General features: G+C 36.9%; 1 protein-coding gene across 1 annotated transcript in view; it reads left to right on the forward strand.

Moving 5' to 3' along the window:
• Positions 1 to 22538, forward strand: part of ENPEP (glutamyl aminopeptidase) — an 83303-nt gene that overhangs the window by 41565 nt on the left and 19200 nt on the right. The window contains exons 9-13 of the mRNA XM_049631041.1: positions 995 to 1060; positions 1188 to 1339; positions 10890 to 10969; positions 20423 to 20559; positions 20690 to 20745. Coding sequence (XP_049486998.1) covers positions 995 to 1060; positions 1188 to 1339; positions 10890 to 10969; positions 20423 to 20559; positions 20690 to 20745 — 491 coding nt within the window. The remainder of the gene's footprint in view (positions 1 to 994; positions 1061 to 1187; positions 1340 to 10889; positions 10970 to 20422; positions 20560 to 20689; positions 20746 to 22538) is intronic.

Raw genomic sequence — 22538 nt, forward strand, 5'->3', positions numbered from 1 at the left:
ATTTATACATTATCTATGGATACTTTTGTGCTACAGAGGCAGAGTTGAGTAGTTGTGACAGGCATTATAGAGCCCACAAACCTTAAAATCTTTACTATATAGCTTTTTTGAAAAAAATTTTCTTTTGCTGAGCCCTGGCTTAGAGACAAGCTCACCTGTTTTATCTTTGCATATTTTGCATATTGCCTCAGTCATTCATGTGTGGTGGGGTCATCTAGTGTCTGAGATGAGAAAACATCACTAATAAATGAACGTAAGGGATGTAGCCAGTGGTGACAGGTTGACAGCTCTAACTTAAGATCATAGAATTATGGGTCTTTCTTCATACTGGATCACAAATGTTATGGACTGTTGACTATTTACTGAACACTTGACTGCCCTTAAGTATCTCATATTTCTTGTCCTGAAAAAAAATTAAGCTTTTCCTTTCCTGTGCACAAGCCCATTAGACTATTAAAAAAGAACAAGCTAGGGGTTCCTGGGTGGCTCAGTCAGGTGAGCATCTGACTTTTGATTTCGGCTCAGGTCATGATCCCAGGGTCATGGGATTAAGCCCTGCGTCTGGCTCCACACTCAGCGTTGAGCCTACTTAAGACTCACTCTCAATCTCTCTCTCTCTCTCTCTCTCTCTCTCTCTCTTTCTCTTTCTCTCTCTCTCTCTCTCTCTCTCTCTCTCTCTCTCTCTGCCTCTCCTTTTGTCCCTCTCCTCTGCTTGCACACTCTGTTTCTCTAAAATAAAAAATGAAAAAAAATTTTAAAAACCAAGCTACATCATTAATAAGGAAAAATATTCCTTGTGCTTTACAAATAAGTTATTTGATGTTCTTATAGGTTACAAAATGTTTTGCATGCCTTGTGTCATTTGATTTTTATTGCAGGTACACTTGCCATATTATACATTAGAGTGAAATATGTTGATGGATTCAGCTCATGTGTGGAAGTATGAGAAAAGCATACATTGATTTCTAAAATACTTGTTATCTTTCACATACAGATTTACTTGAAAAAACACAAATTTGGGAATGCAAAAACTGAGCATTTTTGGAGAGCACTTGAAGAGGTATGGAGAATATCCCCAAGTATTTCTTTGATTAACATATGATTTATCAATCATTTCTTGATCTGATTATTCTATCCTTTTATTTTCCCTAATTTGTTAATTATTCCTCATTTTTTTTTAATATCAGGCAAGTAATTTACCAGTGAAAGAAGTAATGGATACGTGGACCAAACAGATGGGTTATCCTGTACTTAATGTGAAAGATATGAGGAACATCACACAGAAACGTTTTCTGTTGGACCCAAAAGCGAATTCTTCTGAGCCACATTCAGCTCTTGGGTAAGGATCTAAAATGCATTTGAAGAAAAAAGCAGAAATTTGATGGAAATACTGGCCATTTGCTTAGATCTTAGTCTCCAGTACGTGATTGATAGATGATAATATTAAAGCACAATGTCTTTAGGGAACCAAAAGCATTCAAACATAGGTCCATGGTCTCCAGGTTCAAGATGGTGGACTGAACACATGCCTCCAAGTCCTGTTCTTCCCAGAAATCACTGAATAAAGAAGTGCTAAAAGAAAGAAACTCGTAAGAGAAAGAAAGAGGCGGGGCTATATAGATTCTAGAAGGAAAGCCAGAAGGAGAAATATTGATAGAAAACAAACAAACTGAAGAAGATGAAGCCAGATAAAAAGGGACTTGCTGTAGAAGTGGAAACATCTTCCCTATCCCTAGACAGGCTCCGGGCTGTCAGCATGAAGAGTGGAGCACAGGAGTGAGAAGTGAGGCTGAAAATAGGACAATCTGAAGTCGAGACTCAGGACAATTGTGCCAGTCAGACACACCCCCACTCCACTTTCCCGTCATCTACTAACAACCTTTCCTCTGTTCGGAGCTCTTAGAAGTCTGCCAAAAGTCTGGCAATGACCCAAGGCAAAAATCCGAAGACTCTACCCCCTGCCCCACCCTCACCCCCACCCCCCGCAAATAAGTGGACTAAAACAGTGGAGGAGAACTAAAGATTTCCACTTGGTTAGGATGCCCAGAATACAGCTTTCCTTCTCATGGCATTTGTAGGATGGGTGGGCTGGAACTGCCAGCTCCCTGCATACATGCTCAGAGCTCCCAGTCAGACTTCTGTCCAGAGGAAAAGGCTGTTTCAAAAATATACCTTCCCCCTCAAAAGCAGAGGGGTTACATACAGGACACCAAGAATAATTAATTTAGTCCTTCTTTCCGAAATATGAATGGGCAATTAAGATCACAAGACACATAAAAAAATCTAAAAGCATAAAAGGTTGAACAAAAAAAACCTGTCACTGTAAGAACAAAATTGAGGAAATAGAAAATAAATTTATGAAATACATTCAGAGATCAAAGAAGCTATTAACACTCATTAGCTCAGAGCAGAGTATCTTTGAAAAAACAAACTTGGAATATAGAATTGCTCTGAAAGATTAAATTTGTGGTTGTCAAAGAATTAATAGACCAAGTGGCAATAAATTTGGGGAATTCTCTAAAGTTATAGAGCAAACACAGAGAACTGACAAATATGAAAGAGAAGACAAATATGGAATGTCCAGCACCCAACTAACAGACATCTCTCAAAAAAGGACACAGAGAAACTTGAGGGGCAAATAATAAAGGGCACAAGGATTCTGATTACAAAACCCCATTGAGGTCACAGTACAAAAAGGGAAAACAAACCTAGCTACATTCTCATGAAATTCCAGAAAACAAGGATACATGAGTTAGAGTGACATTAGACCTGTCCACAGCAACCTTGAATGCAAGAAGAAAATGGAACAATCATCTAAAATGGTTGCAGCAAAAAATATCTTCAACTTCTAATTCTCTTCCCAAACTAAACCAAATGCAAATGAACAGCAAAGACATTTTCAGACATGCAACTCCAGAAAATGCTTTCCACACAGCACTTTTTAGAAAGTTACTAAGGCTACATCCCAGGGGAGGAAGAAGAGAAAAAATAGGAAACATCAGAAAGAGAAGAAACACATCCAGGAAACAATGTATCCAACAGAGGAAAGTCATGAAAGGAAATGCTGGCCAATAGCGACCCAGGGGGCTCACAGTGCCATGCATAAGAGCAGGATGCTGGGTTCAGGTCCGTGATTGCCATGAGAAAGCAAGTATGGTTGAGAAAATGGTGAGATTATGAGTTTGTGAATGCCCATCAGTTGGGCAACTGTAAAGAAGAAAACTAGAGAAACCAAATCAAGGCTTTATGTAAAAATTGTGATCCAAGAATGTAAACCAGTAGAATAATTTTATGCCACTGACAATCCATATAATAAAAAGGAGTCCTTTTGACTCTTATGTCAGGCTGTTAGGGTAAATTTTTATTTAAGTGACTCAGGGGGCCAAGATATCAGCCCATAGAGAAAGAAATGTAACTCCACCCCACCTCTTGGAACCATACGTATACAACAGTATAATTTCATAAATGTTACTTGTTGGCTTTTAACTTTTATTTATTTATTTTTAACATCTATTTATTTTTGAGACAGAGAGAGACAGAGCATGAACAGGGAGGGTCAGAGAAAGAGGGAGACACAGAATCTGAAACAGGCTCCAGGCTCTGAGCTGTCAGCACAGAGCCCGACGCGGGGCTCGAACCCATGGACTGTGAGATTATGACCTGAGCCGAAGTCGGACGCTTAACCGACTGAGCCACCCAGGCGCCCTGGCTTTTAACTATTATAATCAACAATGAACAACGTGTAAAACTTTTGTTACAGTGGCAGAGTAGATTGTAAATATAAACAGTCTTAACATTGTAACAAGAAAAAAAAAAAAGGCTGGCAGAGAAAATGAGGTGGAAGAGGAAGGAAAGGTGGCAGAAAGGGTCAGGATAGTAATTCAGTGGTGGGCTGGTGCTGACTCGAATCCCAACTCAGCACCATTATGCTGGTAGCTTGAAATCCATCACTGAATTAATGGAAACTAACAAATACTGCATTCTGCTCCCCCGGTCCCCCAAGAGCCAGTTGTTTGTTTACCAGAACTCCATAGGATATCCTACAGTTTCTCCTCATTGTCAAGTAGGAGATTTTGCTCCTATTTTACAGTTGGGAGAGAGTAGCAACACTGAAATTTATGAAACAGGAAATGGCAACATGATTCCACTACTGTAAAGGAACAATTATAACCTAGAGAAAGTCTAATAATTTTACTTCCCTAAATTTTGACTGTTAAAGGGCAAATGGAAGAGAAAGCAGTATAAGTAAACTAAATCACCCTCTCACGTGGATGAGTTAATAAATACTATCTGAAAAAAAATTTAAAAAGCTATTTAGAGTTATAGAATTAGACGTCAGAAGAATTAAATCCAGAAGCATTTTAAATTTGTTTTAAGCTTTATTTATTTGTTTGAGCGAGAGAAAAAGAGAGGGAGAACGTGAGCAGAGGAGGGGCAGAGAGAGAGGGAGAGAGAATCCCGAGCAGGCCCTGCATTGTCGGTGCAGAGCCTGATGCGGGGCTCAAACCCATGAACCGTGAGATTATGACCTGAGCCACAACAAGAGCTGGACGCTTAACTGACTGAGCCACCCAGGCACCCCAGAAGCGTTTTTTAAAAGGGGATGTTTCCAAGAGGGGCTGGGCTGTGGGAAGGGTGGAAAAGGAGACTGGCTTCCAATACCAGTTCGTCTAGTTTTTGCTAAGAATGTTTTTTATTTACAAACTGCACAAATGAAGTTCTCCTGAATATTTAAACAGCAATTATAAACTCAATCAAATTCTCTTGCATGTATCATTTATAAGTAACTTATGAACATCACTACTTAAAATTTTATTAAATCTCATTTATAATTTCAAAATACAAACAGCTAAAGACACAGATTTATAAATCAAATTTAAAAAACATACCTATATGTTTTTTTATGAATGTAATGAAAATTCATACTGTATACCAAATTTATTGGGCATTTTCAACATATTAAGAATCAAACCTTTAACTTTACAAACTCAGAGTTTTCAAGACGTTTAAACATGACTACTGAGTTAAGGTATCCTAACAATTTCAGTTAAAATTATAAATACAATATGTTATTTCTCTTCAGTTTGCCAGACTTTTAGAAATTGGCAAGGGTGAAATTGGAATGATTCTACAAATATTGTACAAGCTGACAAAATGTGCAAACAGCCAAAGATTTCACACTTACCACACTTATATGAATATGGCTTGTATAAAAAGTCTTAATATTATGTCCATTTCTGTATACTTGGTTGTTTTTGTATACATTTCTGGGATGCCAATCTCTCCCCACAGAAGAGAATGGAATCAGGATCTCAGGAGCTCTGGTATGGGGCTGGCCACAAAAACCTGGGTTTACCACTTTGGGGATGTAATCTCAGCCCCCTATTACCCAGAAGAGCCTGCTCTTAGACAGCATCCTGATAAATGGGAACAGCACTGTGTAGCACTAGTTTCCTGGAAATCATTCCAATGTCACCCTTGCCAGTTTTCCCCCCAATATCATTGACAAACAATTGACAGATGTCCTATATCAGTTTAAGATGTACAACACGATGGCTTGATTTATGTGTATTGTGAAACGATTACCACAACAGGTTCATCACCCATGCCAATTTTTACTGTCCCATCTTTCAACTTCTGAATACTTGGTTAGGGTAGAGAGACTTTTGCACCCACGGTCACTTTCAGCTGGTCTCTAATCTTCAGTGCCCAATTTCCACCGAAAAGGCCCTTTGCCCTCTTTATCTCCTCTTTAATAGTCTCATTGGTCTTATACACAAAAAGTTATTTATATATAAATCATCACAAGAGCAATTATTCAGTAGCAATTAAGATAACATGAGGAAGGAGAATTATAGGGTGTGACAAAGGTGTCCCAGAATAACTATAAACTGGTTCTTTTACAGTTACTGTTTTATGTTCTAATAAATTATACTGGCCACATTTAATACTGCTAGAGACTATTTAGATATGAAAACTTAAAAAAATATTTCTCTCTTGTGAAACAAGCTTCTATTGGGGAGTAATTACTGTCTCCTGTCATGTGTATCCATGGATAGACTGAGCCTGAATTAATGGGTCAGGAGGTGTGCTTGAATAGGCAAGGGCACAGAAGACTTTCTTGAAGAAGTGATACTTAAGCTAAGTAAATTGATATGAGGGGATGACCATGGGGGATGTTCAGAAGAGAAACTACAACATGTAGGAAGGCCCTGGGCCGGGGAGGGGGCGGGGGCGGGGAGTAGCATTACACATATAATATGCAATGCTTACTAAGTATTTACTAAGTAGCTGGCACAACTTTAAGCACTTTAGAGTATTTTATTACTATAACAGGTGGGGAAATTGACAAATAACTGAAACTTATTAGATAACTTATTCAAGGGCACAAAGAGTATAAGTGATGGAACTCTGGTTTGAACATGGGCAGTCTGGCTCCAAGAAACTGAACAGCAGACAGGCACTGGGCACAGTGGTGAGAGAGGCAGGGGCCAGGCACGCAGACCACACTGAAGATTTTGAACAACAGTGTGCAACTTTAAGGACTTCAGGGAGAGAGAATTGGTAGGATCACCTCTACGTTTTTCAAAGTTCCCCTTTGGCTGCGTTACAGAGAATAGATCAGAGCAGGGCAAGAGTGGAAGCAGGAAGGCCAGTTACTATGATAATTGTAGCAAGTGACTCACGTGGGAGATGATTCAGAAGATGGGGTCTGCATTAACAGAGTGGGCATGGGCTGGAGGGGTGTGGCAAATGTTCCAAAGATTGGGTTGAGCTACAATTTCTCATTAAAGAGTAAACACTATGCAGGGAACTGAATTGGATGAATTTACAGGTAACAATCCCATTTTAGAATACTGTTCTCATCTTGTTCTACAGTGGTCTAACCAAATTTCTAGAGAACTGAAAGATCTGTAGAGACACACTTATGACACGTACTGCATATGGTGGGTAACAGAACCTATTTTCTGGTTTCCGAATCAGGGCTTTGAAAATTAAGTCACACTAATAAATAACACACTCGGGTGTTTCCAGAAATTCAAAGTGCCAAAATTCAAATTGGACTTTCTGTACAAGGCATCAGAAAATGAAAAGCACCCAGTATTATTAAACTAACTACTTTGAAAAAAAAATTAAAAAATAGAGTAACTACTTTGAAGATCTTGGCTGGCACCTGAACTGGAAGAATATCAAGAAAGCCAGTGGTGCTCACCGTGTTGAGGCCCATTATCAGACTCTGCTTCTGGAAATGTCAGATAGTCAGATAGTCACAATAAATGAAATTCAGAGTGACTGGGTATCTTGCTGTATGCAAATGCGGAAAATTAATAGTTCATGACAAAACAAAGGAAATTTGAGTTCCTAGACCAAGTGAGATCAGTCAGAGAGTGTCAGTATAAACTTCTTTATCTTTTCTTTATTTTGGAAAGGAAAGATTAGGCTAGAAAAGCTTTGTTTTCACTCTTTCCTCTTCATAATATATGAATGAATTGAAATCTAGATCTGACCTGATAATTCAGTTACAAAAATCAACATAATGACTGTGATCATTCTGTTAACTATAAACTGTTTATTTTATAGTTACTGTTTTATGTTCTAGCAAATTAGATGGACCATATTTAATATGCTATTTAATAGCCTTTGTATATTAAAATTAAAAAATTTTTTTTCTTTCTGGAGAAACAAACTTCCACTAGGAAAGCTTCATAGGAATTGTTCTCTTCTGACATATGTATCTACTGATTTGTTAAGCCAAAGACATACCCAACACTGTTTTTAAAACGGTGGGATTGCATTTTTTAAACTACTCCTTGGTTATGGATTTCTCTCCACACAAACACAAAAATTTATTACCAAGTAAATGAAATGAATATTTTATCAAGTCTTCACTTTTTGAGTTATAATAAATCTTTGTATTCATCAAGATTTAGAACATGGAACTATATTAACATTCACACTTTTCTCTAGTATCTTCTTTAATTTCTATCTTCAGATACTGTTTTTTTATTTAGATTCACAGACGCATGATTTTTAGTGATCACTTATTATAAAGTCAATCTACTTGATCCATTTTTGTAAACAAAAAAGTTATATATGCATAAGAAAAACCTTATGTGCTATGCTGTTGAGAACATTTGTTAAAAATCTATAATAGCTCCTGAACAAATAGGAGAGAAAATGACATTCTATCAAAAGTGATCCTTCATGATTTTTCACTTGGTTAAAAAACTAGATCATAACATATGCCCTCATTCCCCCGGAAGGTAATTAGCTCTTTCTCCAACCCTAGTGTTCACCTTACTCTATGTTCAGATATATTCCTGTCCAGTAAAAAATGTGGTTGAATAAGCTGTACTATAAAATGAATGGCCCTCTCCCTTTTCTCACTGCTTAAATATTTCAAGATGAGGGAATTTTTATGAGAAACTTTATAATCTTTATAAACTTACACACATGTGTGAGTTATTGTTTTAACACTACGGCCTCAAGCATCAGGCAAGCTTACATGTCTCTGGCAGTCCACTCAGCGTTAACAGGGGGAAGATGGGAGTAGGTGTGTTATTTGGGGGCAAAGTCAGTTTCTTTAGTGAAAATTAGATTGGCCATATTTAATGCTACCAGATCTTGTTAGATACAAAAAAGTAAATTGTACCTTTCAAAATGAAATCTGATCCTCCTAAATTTTAGATGTCCTGTGGGAGACTCCCATCATTCTGTTTATGTAATTTTCATTTCTTGACACTTTGTACCCAAATCTATTATTTTACTCAGATTGCATTAGATCCTGTAAGTGATTCTAAAACTGTAAAATCATAAAGCCTCAACCCTCAATCCTTTTAGTCTTATGATTCTCTTACAGACTTCAGAGCAACGTTTGTACCTAACTTAGTAGTGTATTTTATGCCCGCTTTTGGGCACAGTGTCATCTCAGAGACCATGTTTTACAGGAGGTAGTCAAAATGTGAAGTCTTGACTGTGCACACAGGGCATCCAGACACTTGCGCACTCTGTTCTTTCAGTCAGGTCGGCAATGGGGAAAGGGAGGGAAAGAAATGTTCGTTTATGTGGCAACACCAAAACAGAAGAGTGGTGGAAGGGCGAAACATGTAGGTAGAGTGTGATTTTTACCAAATGCTTCTTTGTCTATCTGTTGAGAAGCTACAAGGGATCACTTTTAGGTTGACTTCCCTGAAAGCAGATGCTGAGGTGATGATTAAAGTGAAAGCTACTCCTCAGGAAGTGTTTCTAGGAAAGACTGAGAAAGGAGTGGGCAGTGAGAGGTCAAGCAGCAAAAGTGAAATATCAAGCAGGTGCTGTAGAGGATAGCTACCCTATGGGGAAGTTGTGGAGATGCTGTTATAGAGGGGTCCTGACAGATGGGGCCAAGAAGATTCTCCTGCCATCCATCATTGGCGAAGGGTTGCATCCACGAATGTAAATTTCAAAGAACTTCTGGCAGCTAGAGGGCAGTTCTCTGACAGACAGCCCCAGGTGCTTGGCTGTTGGCTAGGAGAGCACATTGGAATCTAGGGTGTACAAAAATGACAAAGGGATTCAAGGGGACAATCTTTGCTACACGACCCAAGAAGCAATTTATGCGTGGGTTCTATGGAACTTCTAACCCAAAACATTCCACAGCCATAAAATCCTCAAGGAAAGCTAGTGACAACTCAATCCCATAAAACATTTCAACAGTTATAAAACAAAGGATTACTTCTTTCATGGAGATGGCAAAATGTGTTCTCCCTGAATTACATAAATTTTATTATAAATTGAAACGAAGTATCATTCCCCGTTCTCTGTTAGAGACTTGAATGATCACAGATGTAAAAAAACAAGGTGAACTTTGAGTTGGTAACCAAATCCAAACACACATTCATCTTCTTTCTAGATCTGTTGTATTTTCTGATTGATGGTACATGATATGAGAACAATCAAAAAACCTTAAGACCTCTTTTATGAGATTTCAATAATAAAATGTTATGTATAGGGGCGCCTGGGTGGCTCAGTTGGTTAAAGTGACCGACTTTGGTTCAGGTCGTGGTCTCACGGTTTGTGGGTTTGAGCCCCACATCAGGCTCTGTGCTGACCGCTTCCTCAGAGCCTGGAGCCTGCTTCAGATTCTGTGTCTCCTTCTCTCTCTGGCCTTCCCCTGCTTGTGCTCTGCCTCACTTTGTCTCTCAAAAATAAATTTAAAAAAAATTTTTTTTAAATAAAATAAAACGTTGAGAATATATGGAACCAAAGGACAAAAATAACCTCTTCACCCTGCTCCCCAAGAAAATATTAAGTAACTAAAGAGAACACCAAGAAACCCTGAAACATGTTTGTCTGATAATTTTTGCTTTGCAGCACACCTGATTCATATGTAAAATAGGAGATATTTGAAGAGCATGAGAATCTTTAAGGGATGATGGTGGTGCTACAATTTGAATTTCAACATAATTTCTAAAATGTGTTATTTCCTTTGTGGCATTTTAAGATTGTCTTCTGAATTTGAAAAATGCTTTGTGTTCCTTGACAGAAACAAACCATATTAGAGTATGTGTAAGTATGTGTGTGAATGGTCAATGTTATTATACAATGAGTTACATTTATGCAATATCTTTATTCCAAAGCCTCAACACATTTTATTGAAATAATCATCATGCTTAGCTAATTTGTTGATACAAAGTTCCAAATTTTAGAGATTTATAGAAATTGGAAGCAGTTATATAGCCTATCTTCATCTCTAAAGAGTGTTATATTAATTGCTTTAATTGTATCCTATACACTGGATATTCGTTTATGAGGAAAATATGCTTGTCTATTGCTTTTTAATTTTTATGTGGGAAATGTTTTTATTTTTTAGTAATAAAAGTTAAATTTTCCTTTTTAAAAAACTTTAGTTACACATGGAATATTCCAGTTAAATGGACTGAAGATAATGTATCAAGTATTACATTCTACAACAGGTCAGAAACAGGAGGTAAATTTCATCAATTGATTTATTTCTTCTTTGCAGTAATATACCACATTAAACTAATGTAAGTGTAAAGAAGCAACAATAAAGCTGGGGCTTATAATGTAAATTTCAGCTAAAACAGAACTCTTAAGTAATTTATCAATGGATTCAAGCTCTTATCTCTAATAATGAGAAATTTTCTACCTTGTGATATTCTTTTTAATGATTTACCATGACTTAATAACAAATACCCATGCCCAAAGGAGAAGTGTCACACACCCAGTCATTGGATGATTAATGCATAAGTTTTCTTTCTTTCTTTCCCCCTTCCTCATTTCTTCCTTCCTTTCCTTTCTTCCTTCTTTCTTTATTATTTTTCCTTTAGAACAGAGAAGTAAGTCATGGAATTTCTTAAAACCAAGCCTGGTTTCTTAAAATGCTGTCATTAAATTAGACCTATCATTTTTCCAGTTCAGTATAATATTAGAATTTTTAATGACTCCAAATTCTTTTCTAAGTTGTAAATTGTCACCAATAGCTCAAAGCACTATCTGTATCTATTTCCCTCCTTTTTTCCTTCCTTCCTTCCTTCCTCCCTCCCTCCCTCCCTCCCTCCCTTTCAACCATCTGTCCGTCCATCCGTCCATCCATCCATCCATCCATCCATCCATCCATGCATCCATCCATCCCCCTAAATGAATTACTTGCTATGTACCTGTGTTGAAATCCAGCTGTGGCTACTATGCTAACTTAAATCAACTGGAAATATGTTTCTATAGTCTATCCCCTGTGGTTTGTCTTTTCCTTTCTTGAAAAAATTTAGTAGTATAAAAACAAGGAGACCTTATCTCATGTTCTCTCCTTCAGATGGCTGAAAAAATAATAGGGCATCCTAGAAGATTACTACTTTTTGTACTTTTACCATTGTACTTGTTTTACATTTCAAAATCATTTCTTTTAGAAGACAAATGATACTCTTCTTCACCCCATCCCATGCAGGTTTGGTTTCAGAAAAGCATTTGGCATGGACTCTCCCTTGTGACTTCTTAGGGATAAAAGTAAATAATCTATCCTTTATTTACATATTTTCTCCTACAAAATAGTCTAAACTATCAATTAAGTATGATTTCCCCTAATAAGTAAATTGTCATCCAATTTCCAGGAGGTTGATTTTTTAAAACAACCTCATTGAGATAAAATTCACATATTATGCAATTCACCCATTTAAAGTGTTTTTTTATTCCATTCACAGGTATGTGTAACCATCACCACAGTCCAATGTAGAATACTTTAATCACCTCAAAAATAAATTCCATGCCCATTAGCTCTCAATCCCTCTATCCTTCTATACCCCAGCCCTAAGCAACCATGGATCTACTGTCTGTATAGATTTGCCTATTTGGACATTTCCTATAATGAAATGATATACGTAGCATTTCATGGCTAGCTTTTTACATTTAAAATAATGTTTTCAAGGTTCATCCATGTCATAGCATGTATCAATACTTCATTCTTTTTTATTGATGAATTATATTCACATCGTATCAATATACCACCTCTCATTTATCTATTTATCAGTTGATGGGCATTTGGATTATTTCTACTTTTTAGCTGTTAATGCCGCTGTAAACATTTGTGTACAAATTTTTCTGTGAATGCAGTAGGTTTTTTTCACCTTTGGGGTTTTTTACTTTTATTATAAATTTGTGTGTGTGTGTTTAATTTTTACTATAAATTTTACCAGCTTTGTTACTGTCAAGGTAAGCACCCTTTCTGTTGCTTTTGCTATAAAACTTTCTCTTGATCATTTATACTAACAATTACTTTGATTGTTACGGTCAACATTCCTCCTGAATTCCTCTAGAATTCCCAGATCAATGCCATTTTGTCTTACTATTTTTTATATGATTATGTTAACTTGAATACTGAACTCTAGCTTTTGTGATCTGCCTTTTGACCATTTTCTTACTCATAAGCATGTGTCAATGGAAAATGGAGAAGACAAAAGAGACACTTTAAAATGTGCAATACCACTGATAAAGCACAAAATGAGGCTACCATTCCATTGGAAAGTTCTCAGTGAATTTGGTTTAACATATTACTACATATATTTGCCATTGGTTACCATTGGTTAACTGAGGGTTAGAGGAATGTTTTGGCAGCTTCTTGATTTGCTGTTAACAGGTTTAAAAGCATGAATAATTTGTCTATGCTAACAGCATTTTCATGGAATGAGGTTTCTGTTAAAGTGAATTTTCCAGATAACTAAGCTTTCTCAGGTGTTTTGTAAAATAAACTTGAAGAGTTAACAATAAACATTTTTTACATGAATTATGTACTTAGTAGACAAAATATATGAATAATAAATTTAATCCTTATTAATTAATTAGTTCTTTCAAGCAAGTATTTACTGAGAGCTCACTTATGTGCCAGACACAGTGGTAGGCATGGAGATAATGCTGAGGGGGAAATAATCCTTACCCTCTCCGTGCTTACTGTCTGGGGAGGTGCAGACGAGTCAGCAGGCAAATATGTGTCATAAGTGTCTGGTGTGGCTATGGGGGATCACTGAAGGAAGCACCAGCCCAGATTTGGGGGTTCAGGAAATTTTACTAAAGAAAAGGACATCTAGGCTGAGAGGGGTGGTAGAAGTAGTGTTTAAATGGATGATAGGATTGACCAAGTGTAGACAAGAACTGTGCTCTGGACAGAGAATGCTAGTGGGAAAGTGAGGGCAGAAGGCTCTCCCAGCAACTGTATTCCTCTGTCTTTACATTGAACACATTTTTTTTTTTTTTTTTTGTGGCTATAACTATTGATTTAGCTGTCTTTCCCCTCCCCATAGAATATTTCTTAAGGAAATAGAGCTTATTGGGTTTTGGTGTTGTGGTTGTTCTATATATTCAGCAGGTACCCAGTAATTGTTTATTGAATGAATAAGTGAAAGAATGAATGGAGAGGCTCTAATGTTTACAGGGCTTTGAAGACAAACATGTCTTTAATCTGAAATTTCAGAATCATGACTGCTCACTTAGCCAGAAGCAAACTAGACATCTCTTCCTACTTCAAAGTGCCTGCTCCATTTTTAGGCTATGCAATAAGTTCCTGTTTCCTGTTTAGGGACATCTTCAGTTCTCAACTCAGAGCACAGATGACAAACACGTCCCAAGTGCACTGAATGGACAATCAGCTCAGGTTACCAGCCCTACCACCCTCCTCTTGGTTTCTCTGATGATTCATCAGTTAGAGATTTCCCAGGCAACGTTGGGACTTCCCCCAAGGCCTTCTATTTACATTTGTGTTGCACATGATATTTTAAACATGAAAAAAATTTAACATGTAATTTATAGAGGACCTCTATCACAGACACTTCTCAGGCTATTCTAACCTGCCCTGCATAATCTCTCTTCTCACTGTTTATAGTATGTTTTGTGCAATCAGTTTAATCAATCCTTCCTTATTCCTACTATTATTGCTTTATATTTTAAATATCATTATTTAACATCCATATGCTCTGTCTTTTCTTTTTTAAGTAAATTATAAACCCCTTGAAGATACAATCTATACATCAAACTCCTTGATGACAGGTCAGGAAACCACCCTATTCCCAATGAGGTTCTGTGCACAACTTAAGACTTACTAAGAGTTTAGTAAGCCCTTGCTTCATGAAGGCTTGTTTGCCTTCAGACTGCTGTGCTTTTAGAGGATACGTGTGTATATTTAATTATGTATATTTAATTATGTGTATACTTTAATTATGTCTCTATCTTTAGTACTGCCTACTATTTTGTCAGTGCACCTACATTTAGTAGTATACCCCCCCCCCCTTTTTTTTAATCTGCTGCTTTCTAACATTTAGAAGACTTGAAGGTCATCACATGATGCCAGATAACTAATCCTACTAAAACATAATATTTTGAGATAGGTGTTTGTAATGGCCTAAGTTTTTCCTAGGCCATAAGAGATGGTAATGACTTTGTGTTAGCCGTTTTCATAAATCTTTCAGGTCTGAGAATACATTCTGGATGGTTTAGATAGCCAAATTTTGACTACATATAAATAGAATATTACTAGAATTTTATGGTAGTTATATTTAAGTATATTTCATGTCAAAATAATTATGGGTGTATATATTTTTAAATTTAATAACAAAGAGAAAGAAGGAGAGACTTCATTCTTTCAAGCTGAGCCTCTTGGAATGTTTGAATTTTGATTCAGTCATTATGAATTCAGTTTTGCAGATTCAAAAGCTCAGTTTCATCAATTCATCCCTGGTCAACCAAATCTTGAAAGATTTATTCACACAAAGCAAACATATAAGAATGCTAATTTGTTAATTTATACAAATAAAAATATACTGGCCAAGGTGAACCAGAATACTCATGCCAGCTAAGTAGGTATCTCTTTCCAGGAAGAAAGTTTACTTAATAAGAGTAAAGAGAGAGTTAAGGTAGACCAATTATTTTAGAGATTTCATCAAGCTGTGATAGCTTTATATATTGCATTAACCAGGGGAGTCTAATTATTGTATTTAGAGGCTATTTTGATGCAATAAAAGTTTCTTATTCATGCAACAGTCCGATGGAGGTATTCCTGACCTGCCATCTCTTCTAGGTGGCTCCTTCCCAAATAATAAGTTAGAAATCCTGTCTTTCTCCTTCTTATGGCTCCACCAACCCCCTGAACTTTCGACTCCTCTGCTAGGTCTTTGCATCTGACCAGAAGACAGAGGAAGATAATGGAAGGACCAAGTCTAGAAGTGCATCTATTACTTCTGCGCACAATTTGTGTCCAGATGTCAGTCCCATGTTGCTACCTAACTGCAAGGGAGGCTAATAAATGTAGTCTAGCTGTATACCCAGGAGGAAGAGAGGAGTGTGGTAAATCACCAATAGACCTCTGCCACATACACTGTTCTCTATAGGAGGCAATCTGTTAAAGATATGAAACACATGTACCAGCTCAACGGTGCACCGGCTTCCCTAGGCAGAATGAGACACACTGACAGATCTTTACTACCCAATTCTTCTTTGCAATTATTTTTTTTCCAAGCAACAAAACCATCACCAGTGATAATCCTTCATCATGGTAGCCAGGTTGCATTTTCTAGATTCCCGTTTGTTATATATTACATGTTAAAACCACACCTTTCTTTTTAGGGAGATTCTTTAAGCCACTTGCTGAGATTAGGAGGGACTCTATAATTGTTACTAGCGCAATCATTAATATTTTCTTAAATAAGTGATTTGTTGAAAATTTTACCACAAATGTATAACCAACCAATTTTATAATAGATCATGTTAGTCTTAGTTTAAGAGAGTAAAGCTTTCTTCCTTGACTCTAAATTCTGATACTGCATCCTACTAGAAATTTTTAGCTCCCCAACTGTAAATTGTGTGTCATTAGTCAAAAGTTACTACTTTTGTATTTTTCAGCTGTTTTACTATTAAGTGATGCACAAACTGTCATTTTACGCTGAAAAAGAATTTGCTTAAAAGTTCAATGCAACAAAGCATTTACATCACTAAAGAAAAATGTTTCTTTCTCTACAATTATCAAACTCTCACAAGCTTGATAGTCTAGTTGTCTAAAGTTTGTTATAATTATTTATATAAAATGGTATACCTGCACATCTCAGAGATACTGTGGGTTTGGCTCTAGACTACCACAACAGAGTGAATATAGCAGTAAGGGAAGTCAAACAGATCTTTTGGTTTCCTACTACATAACATAAAAGTTACATTTACGCTATACTGTAGTCTGTTAAGTGTGCAATAGCATTATATCTAAAAAACAATGGATATACCTTAATCAAAACAATACTTTATTGCTACATTTACTAACCATTATCTGAGCTTTCAGTGAGTCATAATCACTGAGCACAGATCACCATAACAAACATAGTAATAATGAAAAAGTTTAAAATGTTGCAAGGATTACCCAAATGTGACACAGAGACACAGGTGAGCAAGTGCTCTTGGAAAAATGATGCCAATGGACTTGCTCCATGGAGGGTTGCCACAAAACCTTCAATCTGTGTAAAAAAAAAAAAAAAAAAAGGTAGTATCTGCAAAGCACAATGAAGCAAATTTCAATAAAGTGAGGTATGCCTGTATTAAAGAACTGTTACATGAGTTCTGTTACTGAAGTTATCTGGATTGAAATTAATTAGCCCCTGGATGAAGTTGTGAAAAAGGAATTATCCGTCTTCTCCACCATCCAGACAAATAAAAGAAAAAGGGAATTTTCTAGAGAGAACTCCTACCCAGAAAGAATTCATGCAACACTTTTATACATAAAACTAGCAAGAAACAGAACAAGACAATTTCTAAATTGAATGACGGGTTGTTATGTGGCCATTAAATTTCCATTTCACATACAGGTATTCCGTGCTTTCTGAAAGTTCATATTCTGCCATTTCATGTTAAAACAAGACCTATATTGGTATGGTAATGACTTTTTTTTATAAAAATGAACGTGCTCTTTGGATTTCTTTCGGTTAGCAAAAACAGGTACTAACGTAGATCCTTTGTAGAAACAAAGTGGTATTATACGGACTTTTAGAAAGTGGGAGATACCCTTCTATGTCATTTCAGCTTATGAAAAGTTTCACAGGAATGCGTTACTTTCCCCCTGATAGTGGGGGATCTCTGCATGGAAAACAAAATTTCAAGGTGTTTACAATATACATTTTTTTAAGTTTATTTATTTATTTTGAAAGAGTGAGAAAGCAAGAGTGAGGGAGGGGCAGAGAAAGAGGGAGAGAGAGAGAGGGAGGGATGGAGGGAGAGAGAGAATCTCCCAAGCAGGTTCCATGCTGTCAGCGCAGAGCCCGATGCGGGGCTCGAACTCATGAACTGAACCAAGAGATCATGACCTGAGCCAAAATCAAGAGTCGGTTGCTTAACAGACTGAGCCACCCAAACGCCCCCTAAATATACTTTTAAATGAAAAGAATTATGAATCCTAAAAACAGTAAAGTTCCATTATGTGTACTGTGTGCGTGTTTATGCACATATATAGATGACACACATGCAGTAGAAATAACTACTAGTTATTACATTAACTAGTGGTGGGTAATTTTTATATTCTTCATTATACTTTTTTTTGTTATCTTCCAAATACATATTTGGAACTGTAAGGAACACATACAACCGTTAAAATCAGAAAAAAAAAATAATGGTAAGTGGAGAAAGGAAAGGAAACATATGCCCTGACTTCCATGTGCCATGGGGAATGGCCACCAGTATTTTTAGTCCTACTTACTTCACTATGCAACTAAACAACCCAACAGTCTTTTGCTGTTGACAACTGTTCTGAAGGTAGCATGAACTTGGAAAGTCCATAACTACTGACTTCCTGGATCTCAGCTTCCTCATCTATAAAGTGAGAAAAATCACAGTAACCCGAGACAGGCTTAACTAGGTATATATAAAGCACACTAAAATACTGCAGTATTTAGATGGATTGCCAGGAACTTCTCAATGTTATTTATATTTGCCTTGCTATTTATAGAACTATGCCATATCCCCTTTCATAATAATGAGGATAGCTACCATCTGTTGGACAAATCACTGTGTGACCAACGCTTTACTGATGTTATCTTATTTAATCTTCACAACAGTCCTGTGAGGGATTTTTATCCCTATTTCCCTTATGGTGAACTGGGACACAGAGAGGTCAAGTGATTTGGCCAAGATCACACAGCTAGTCAGTCACAGAGCAAGGGTTTTATCCTAGATCTGTCAGACTCGAAAGTTCATGCTCTTTCTCCTATAACATATGTCTCTGTGCTTAGCAAGAGGCTCTCCTCCAGATCCAAACATCCAAAGTGTACGGTTGCCAAAAGATTAGCTTCCTTTCAACAACCTGTCCATGGGAGAATGACAAAGAAAGATAAATACTACGTGAGTGAGGTAAAGGTTTATAATTTGTCAAGTACCTCCTCTGAACGCTCCTAAAAAAAAGTATTGTCTTGCTGAAGAGCTTACTCATGTATTATGAAAAACTACTGCGTCCTGGAGATCTTCCAACCCTCATGAACACTTCCAAAATTTAAATCATCTTTCCTCCCAGACTAACTCATCTTCCTCTACTCCGTAATGGCAACATCATTATTTATCCAATCATGCAAGCCACTTTCCTCTCCTCTGACTTTCCACATCAAGTAAGAAAACCAACTGTTGCTTTTAACCTGTGATGTGTCTCTTGAATGCATTACTTCCTTTCTTTTTTCATTGCCTCCACATTAGAGTAAGCCCTTATTCCCCCTTGCCCTACGTTATTACAGGAGACTCTAAATCTCCTCCCAATATCTCTCTCACACCACTAGCAAAGGTGTCTTTCTATGAAGCAGACGTGAGCATGTTATTTCCCTGCTTAAAAATCTTCTCTGTCTCTCAGAAGACGGAGTTCTTCACGTGGCATGTGGCTCTTGTACTTTGAAGAGCCAGACTTTATTTCCAGCTTCATCTTCTTTTTTCCGATATCACATCCTACACCCTCACTACATTAAAATTGAAAATTTTCAAATATACTAACTATTCTCACACCATTACTTACACTGCATATTGTCCATGCAAATGAGAGAGTGTATGAATTAAAGAGTATAGGAGTAACACTAACAAATAAATACTGGTCGTGTCAGAGCACAGCTATTATTTTAAGTGAATATTTTTTTATCTTACACATAAGTCTCTGTTCCTTCAATGCTGAGCTTCTAAAATCTATATACTAGAGCCCTCTGTAAATACGGGATGCTACTTTAGAAAGAGAGTTCATTTGGCAAATCCATTGCTGAAAAGCATTGATGTGATCAACTGAAATAAGGAAACAGAAGACTTTACAAAGATAAATAAAATTGGAAGAGCAAGTATGAAATGGATTACAAAATCAAGAATGTCGTATTTGGATTTCAGTTCTATTGCGAGCCTTCTTGACATTTTAAAAGCATTACTGATGCTCAAATCATTGTTCTGCTAGGCAATAGCCATTTCCATCAATTTGAATGTTGATTTTAATAAATAAAGTATTCTTTGAAATGTTTACATTTTTATCGCCTCCCCAGGCTGCCCAGTGCATATTCTTTGTGTAATTCATCCATCACGATTAGAAATATGCAGACTACCCCCAGAAGCACGAACCACTCTGTCTTTGGGCATTGTTTACTTTTATTGAAGGATTGACAAGCACAGAATTATTTCACTCCTTTGGCAAGCTACTACCAGTAAGAAGTATAAGTCACAAATCACAGGACGCTTATTTACATAAGTTATTCTTTTTCAGCTCACATACTACAGTGACATTCTAAAATTAGGCAACTAAATAAGAATTAGGCTTTGGGGCTTTGGATCCAAATCAAACTTGACTCCTTGAGCTGATATTTCTTTTCTTTTCTTCTGACCCTCTGGGCCTAATTTCTCTGTGTTTACAGTATATGCAAACATGTTTCTCATTAGTGTTTATTTACTACCACAGGAATCACTTTGAACTCTTCTAATCCTGCTGGAAATGTTTTTCTCAAAATAAACCCAGATCACATTGGGTTTTATCGTGTAAATTATGAAGTACCAACTTGGGAATGGATAGCTACCAATCTTTCCTTCAACCACAAGGTAAGAGTAGCAGTGGTTGTGAATTGTTTTATTTTTGTTCTAAGAACAACAGCTTGAATGATATTAATTTTTTTCAACATTCTTTGTTTTAGAAATTGTGCTTCTTACCTCATTTTCTTCTTCTTCCCAGGGGTTTTCTTCTGCTGACCGCGCAAGTCTTATCGATGATGCTTTTGCCTTGGCAAGGTGAATTTTGGAATGAGTTTAGACTATTTAAAATACTATGGATTGTATCCCAAATCTCTTTTCTTAATGAGTTGCAACAATGTTTAAGTATTAGTTATAGCTTAAAATATCCAAAGCCACTATTTATAACATTATTGTTTTCCTTAACTCTCTTTTTAAAAACCCATATAAGCCTCATAGCCCAAATACTGATATTAGCTCTTATCAGACCCACAAAAACTCACCTTTGAGTAGGGTTTGACTATACCAGAGCCCTTGAGCTAATTAGGAGTGACATTTGCAAATGCTCAAAAGTGCACTTGCATAATTTGATTTAATAAAATGACAATGTATTTCATTAACTTAGTTCTATGAGCCTAACTAAGCCCATTGTATCATTTTATGGCCAGAGTTGTCAAATCTTGTTAAGTAATCAAGGTAAAAAGAATGAAACATGGTGCTCTAGGATTGATCAGAACTAAGGTACTGTTTAAGAAATTTGACTTTTTTTTTTTCCCATGGCTTGAATGTAACCTACGCTTAGAAAAAAAATCATCAACATATATTAGGGAAATGGAGGAGTAGTAACCACAGTACCTTTGAGGGTTTTTTTTGTTTTGTTTTGTTTTGTTTTGTTTTGTTTTCAAGTAGTCTAACACCACTAATTCAACTGGTATTTGTTGAATTTCTGATACTTGTAGGAGCTAGGGACACAGCCCACTGGTTTCGTGGCTTTGTAGTGGCCTCATCCTAGACATAAAAAAGCCTTCACTGGCCCCTCTGTCTGGGTTGGGTGTCCCTTTTGCGGACTCTGTATTTCACCTCGATATGGTACGGTCATTTCTTGTTAATTGTCCATCTCACCTACCAAGCTACCAAACTGTAAGTTAGTGAGGGTAGGAGCCCAGATCATGTTCCCGGTGTATTTTATTCCCAGCTCCTGTGACTGGCCCATGGCAGAAGCTCATTAAATATGAGCTGAATACATACCTGAGGGATAGTATGCCAGCACTAAAGGAATGAGAGAACTATTTTACACAGACTTCCTCGATAATACACTGGAAGTCAGAAAACCTTCTCAACAGTTTTAAAGGAGGGAATGAGTAGGGCTAAAAAAGGAGCTGAGGAACCAGATTAAAATCTTGGTTCTGTATAACCTTAAGTAAATTTCTTAACCTCTCTCTGACTCTTGAGTAGAATGGAGGTGACCTGGTGAGACTTGTAAGAAATAAATGAAGTAATGTGCATAAAGCGCCCCAACCAATGTCTGGCCTGTAGCAAGTACTTAATTAAAGTGTACCCCTTGACTGTCCCAGACACTGCACAGGCCTGGGAAATTAAGTGGTAAAGGAAGATAATATTTCAAAACATAATAGAACCATTAAGAATTCTTTTTGGGGGAAACTCTCCTCTGAATGCATCATGACCTTTTCCAAAGCTTGGCATCTTCTTGGCTGTTAGAAATTACACAGAATGGCACTATCTTTCTTTATGGTTTAATTCCCATCACAGCACAATGCAGACAGTTCTTTTTGCTTTAAGAAGTGAAAGCCTGTTGAACAGCTCTCTCTGGGGAACTGTGTATAAAGCAAATAACTCACGGAATTGAAAGACTTTCTCGCATTTGCTCAGCTCCTCGGCCACAGCCCCGTAAAATTTTGAAAAGATAAGGAAAGGGAGAAAGTGAAACAAATCTGAAAACCAAAAAGCATGTAGAGTCACACAGCAACCCATCTGGAAAATACCTGAGCTACCACCTGGGCTATTGAGCTATCACCCAATTTCTTTCTGTAACACATGAGGAAAACAAGACT

The sequence above is a fragment of the Panthera uncia genome, chromosome B1 (genome assembly GCF_023721935.1).
Source record: "Panthera uncia isolate 11264 chromosome B1, Puncia_PCG_1.0, whole genome shotgun sequence".
NCBI lineage: Eukaryota > Metazoa > Chordata > Mammalia > Carnivora > Felidae > Panthera > Panthera uncia.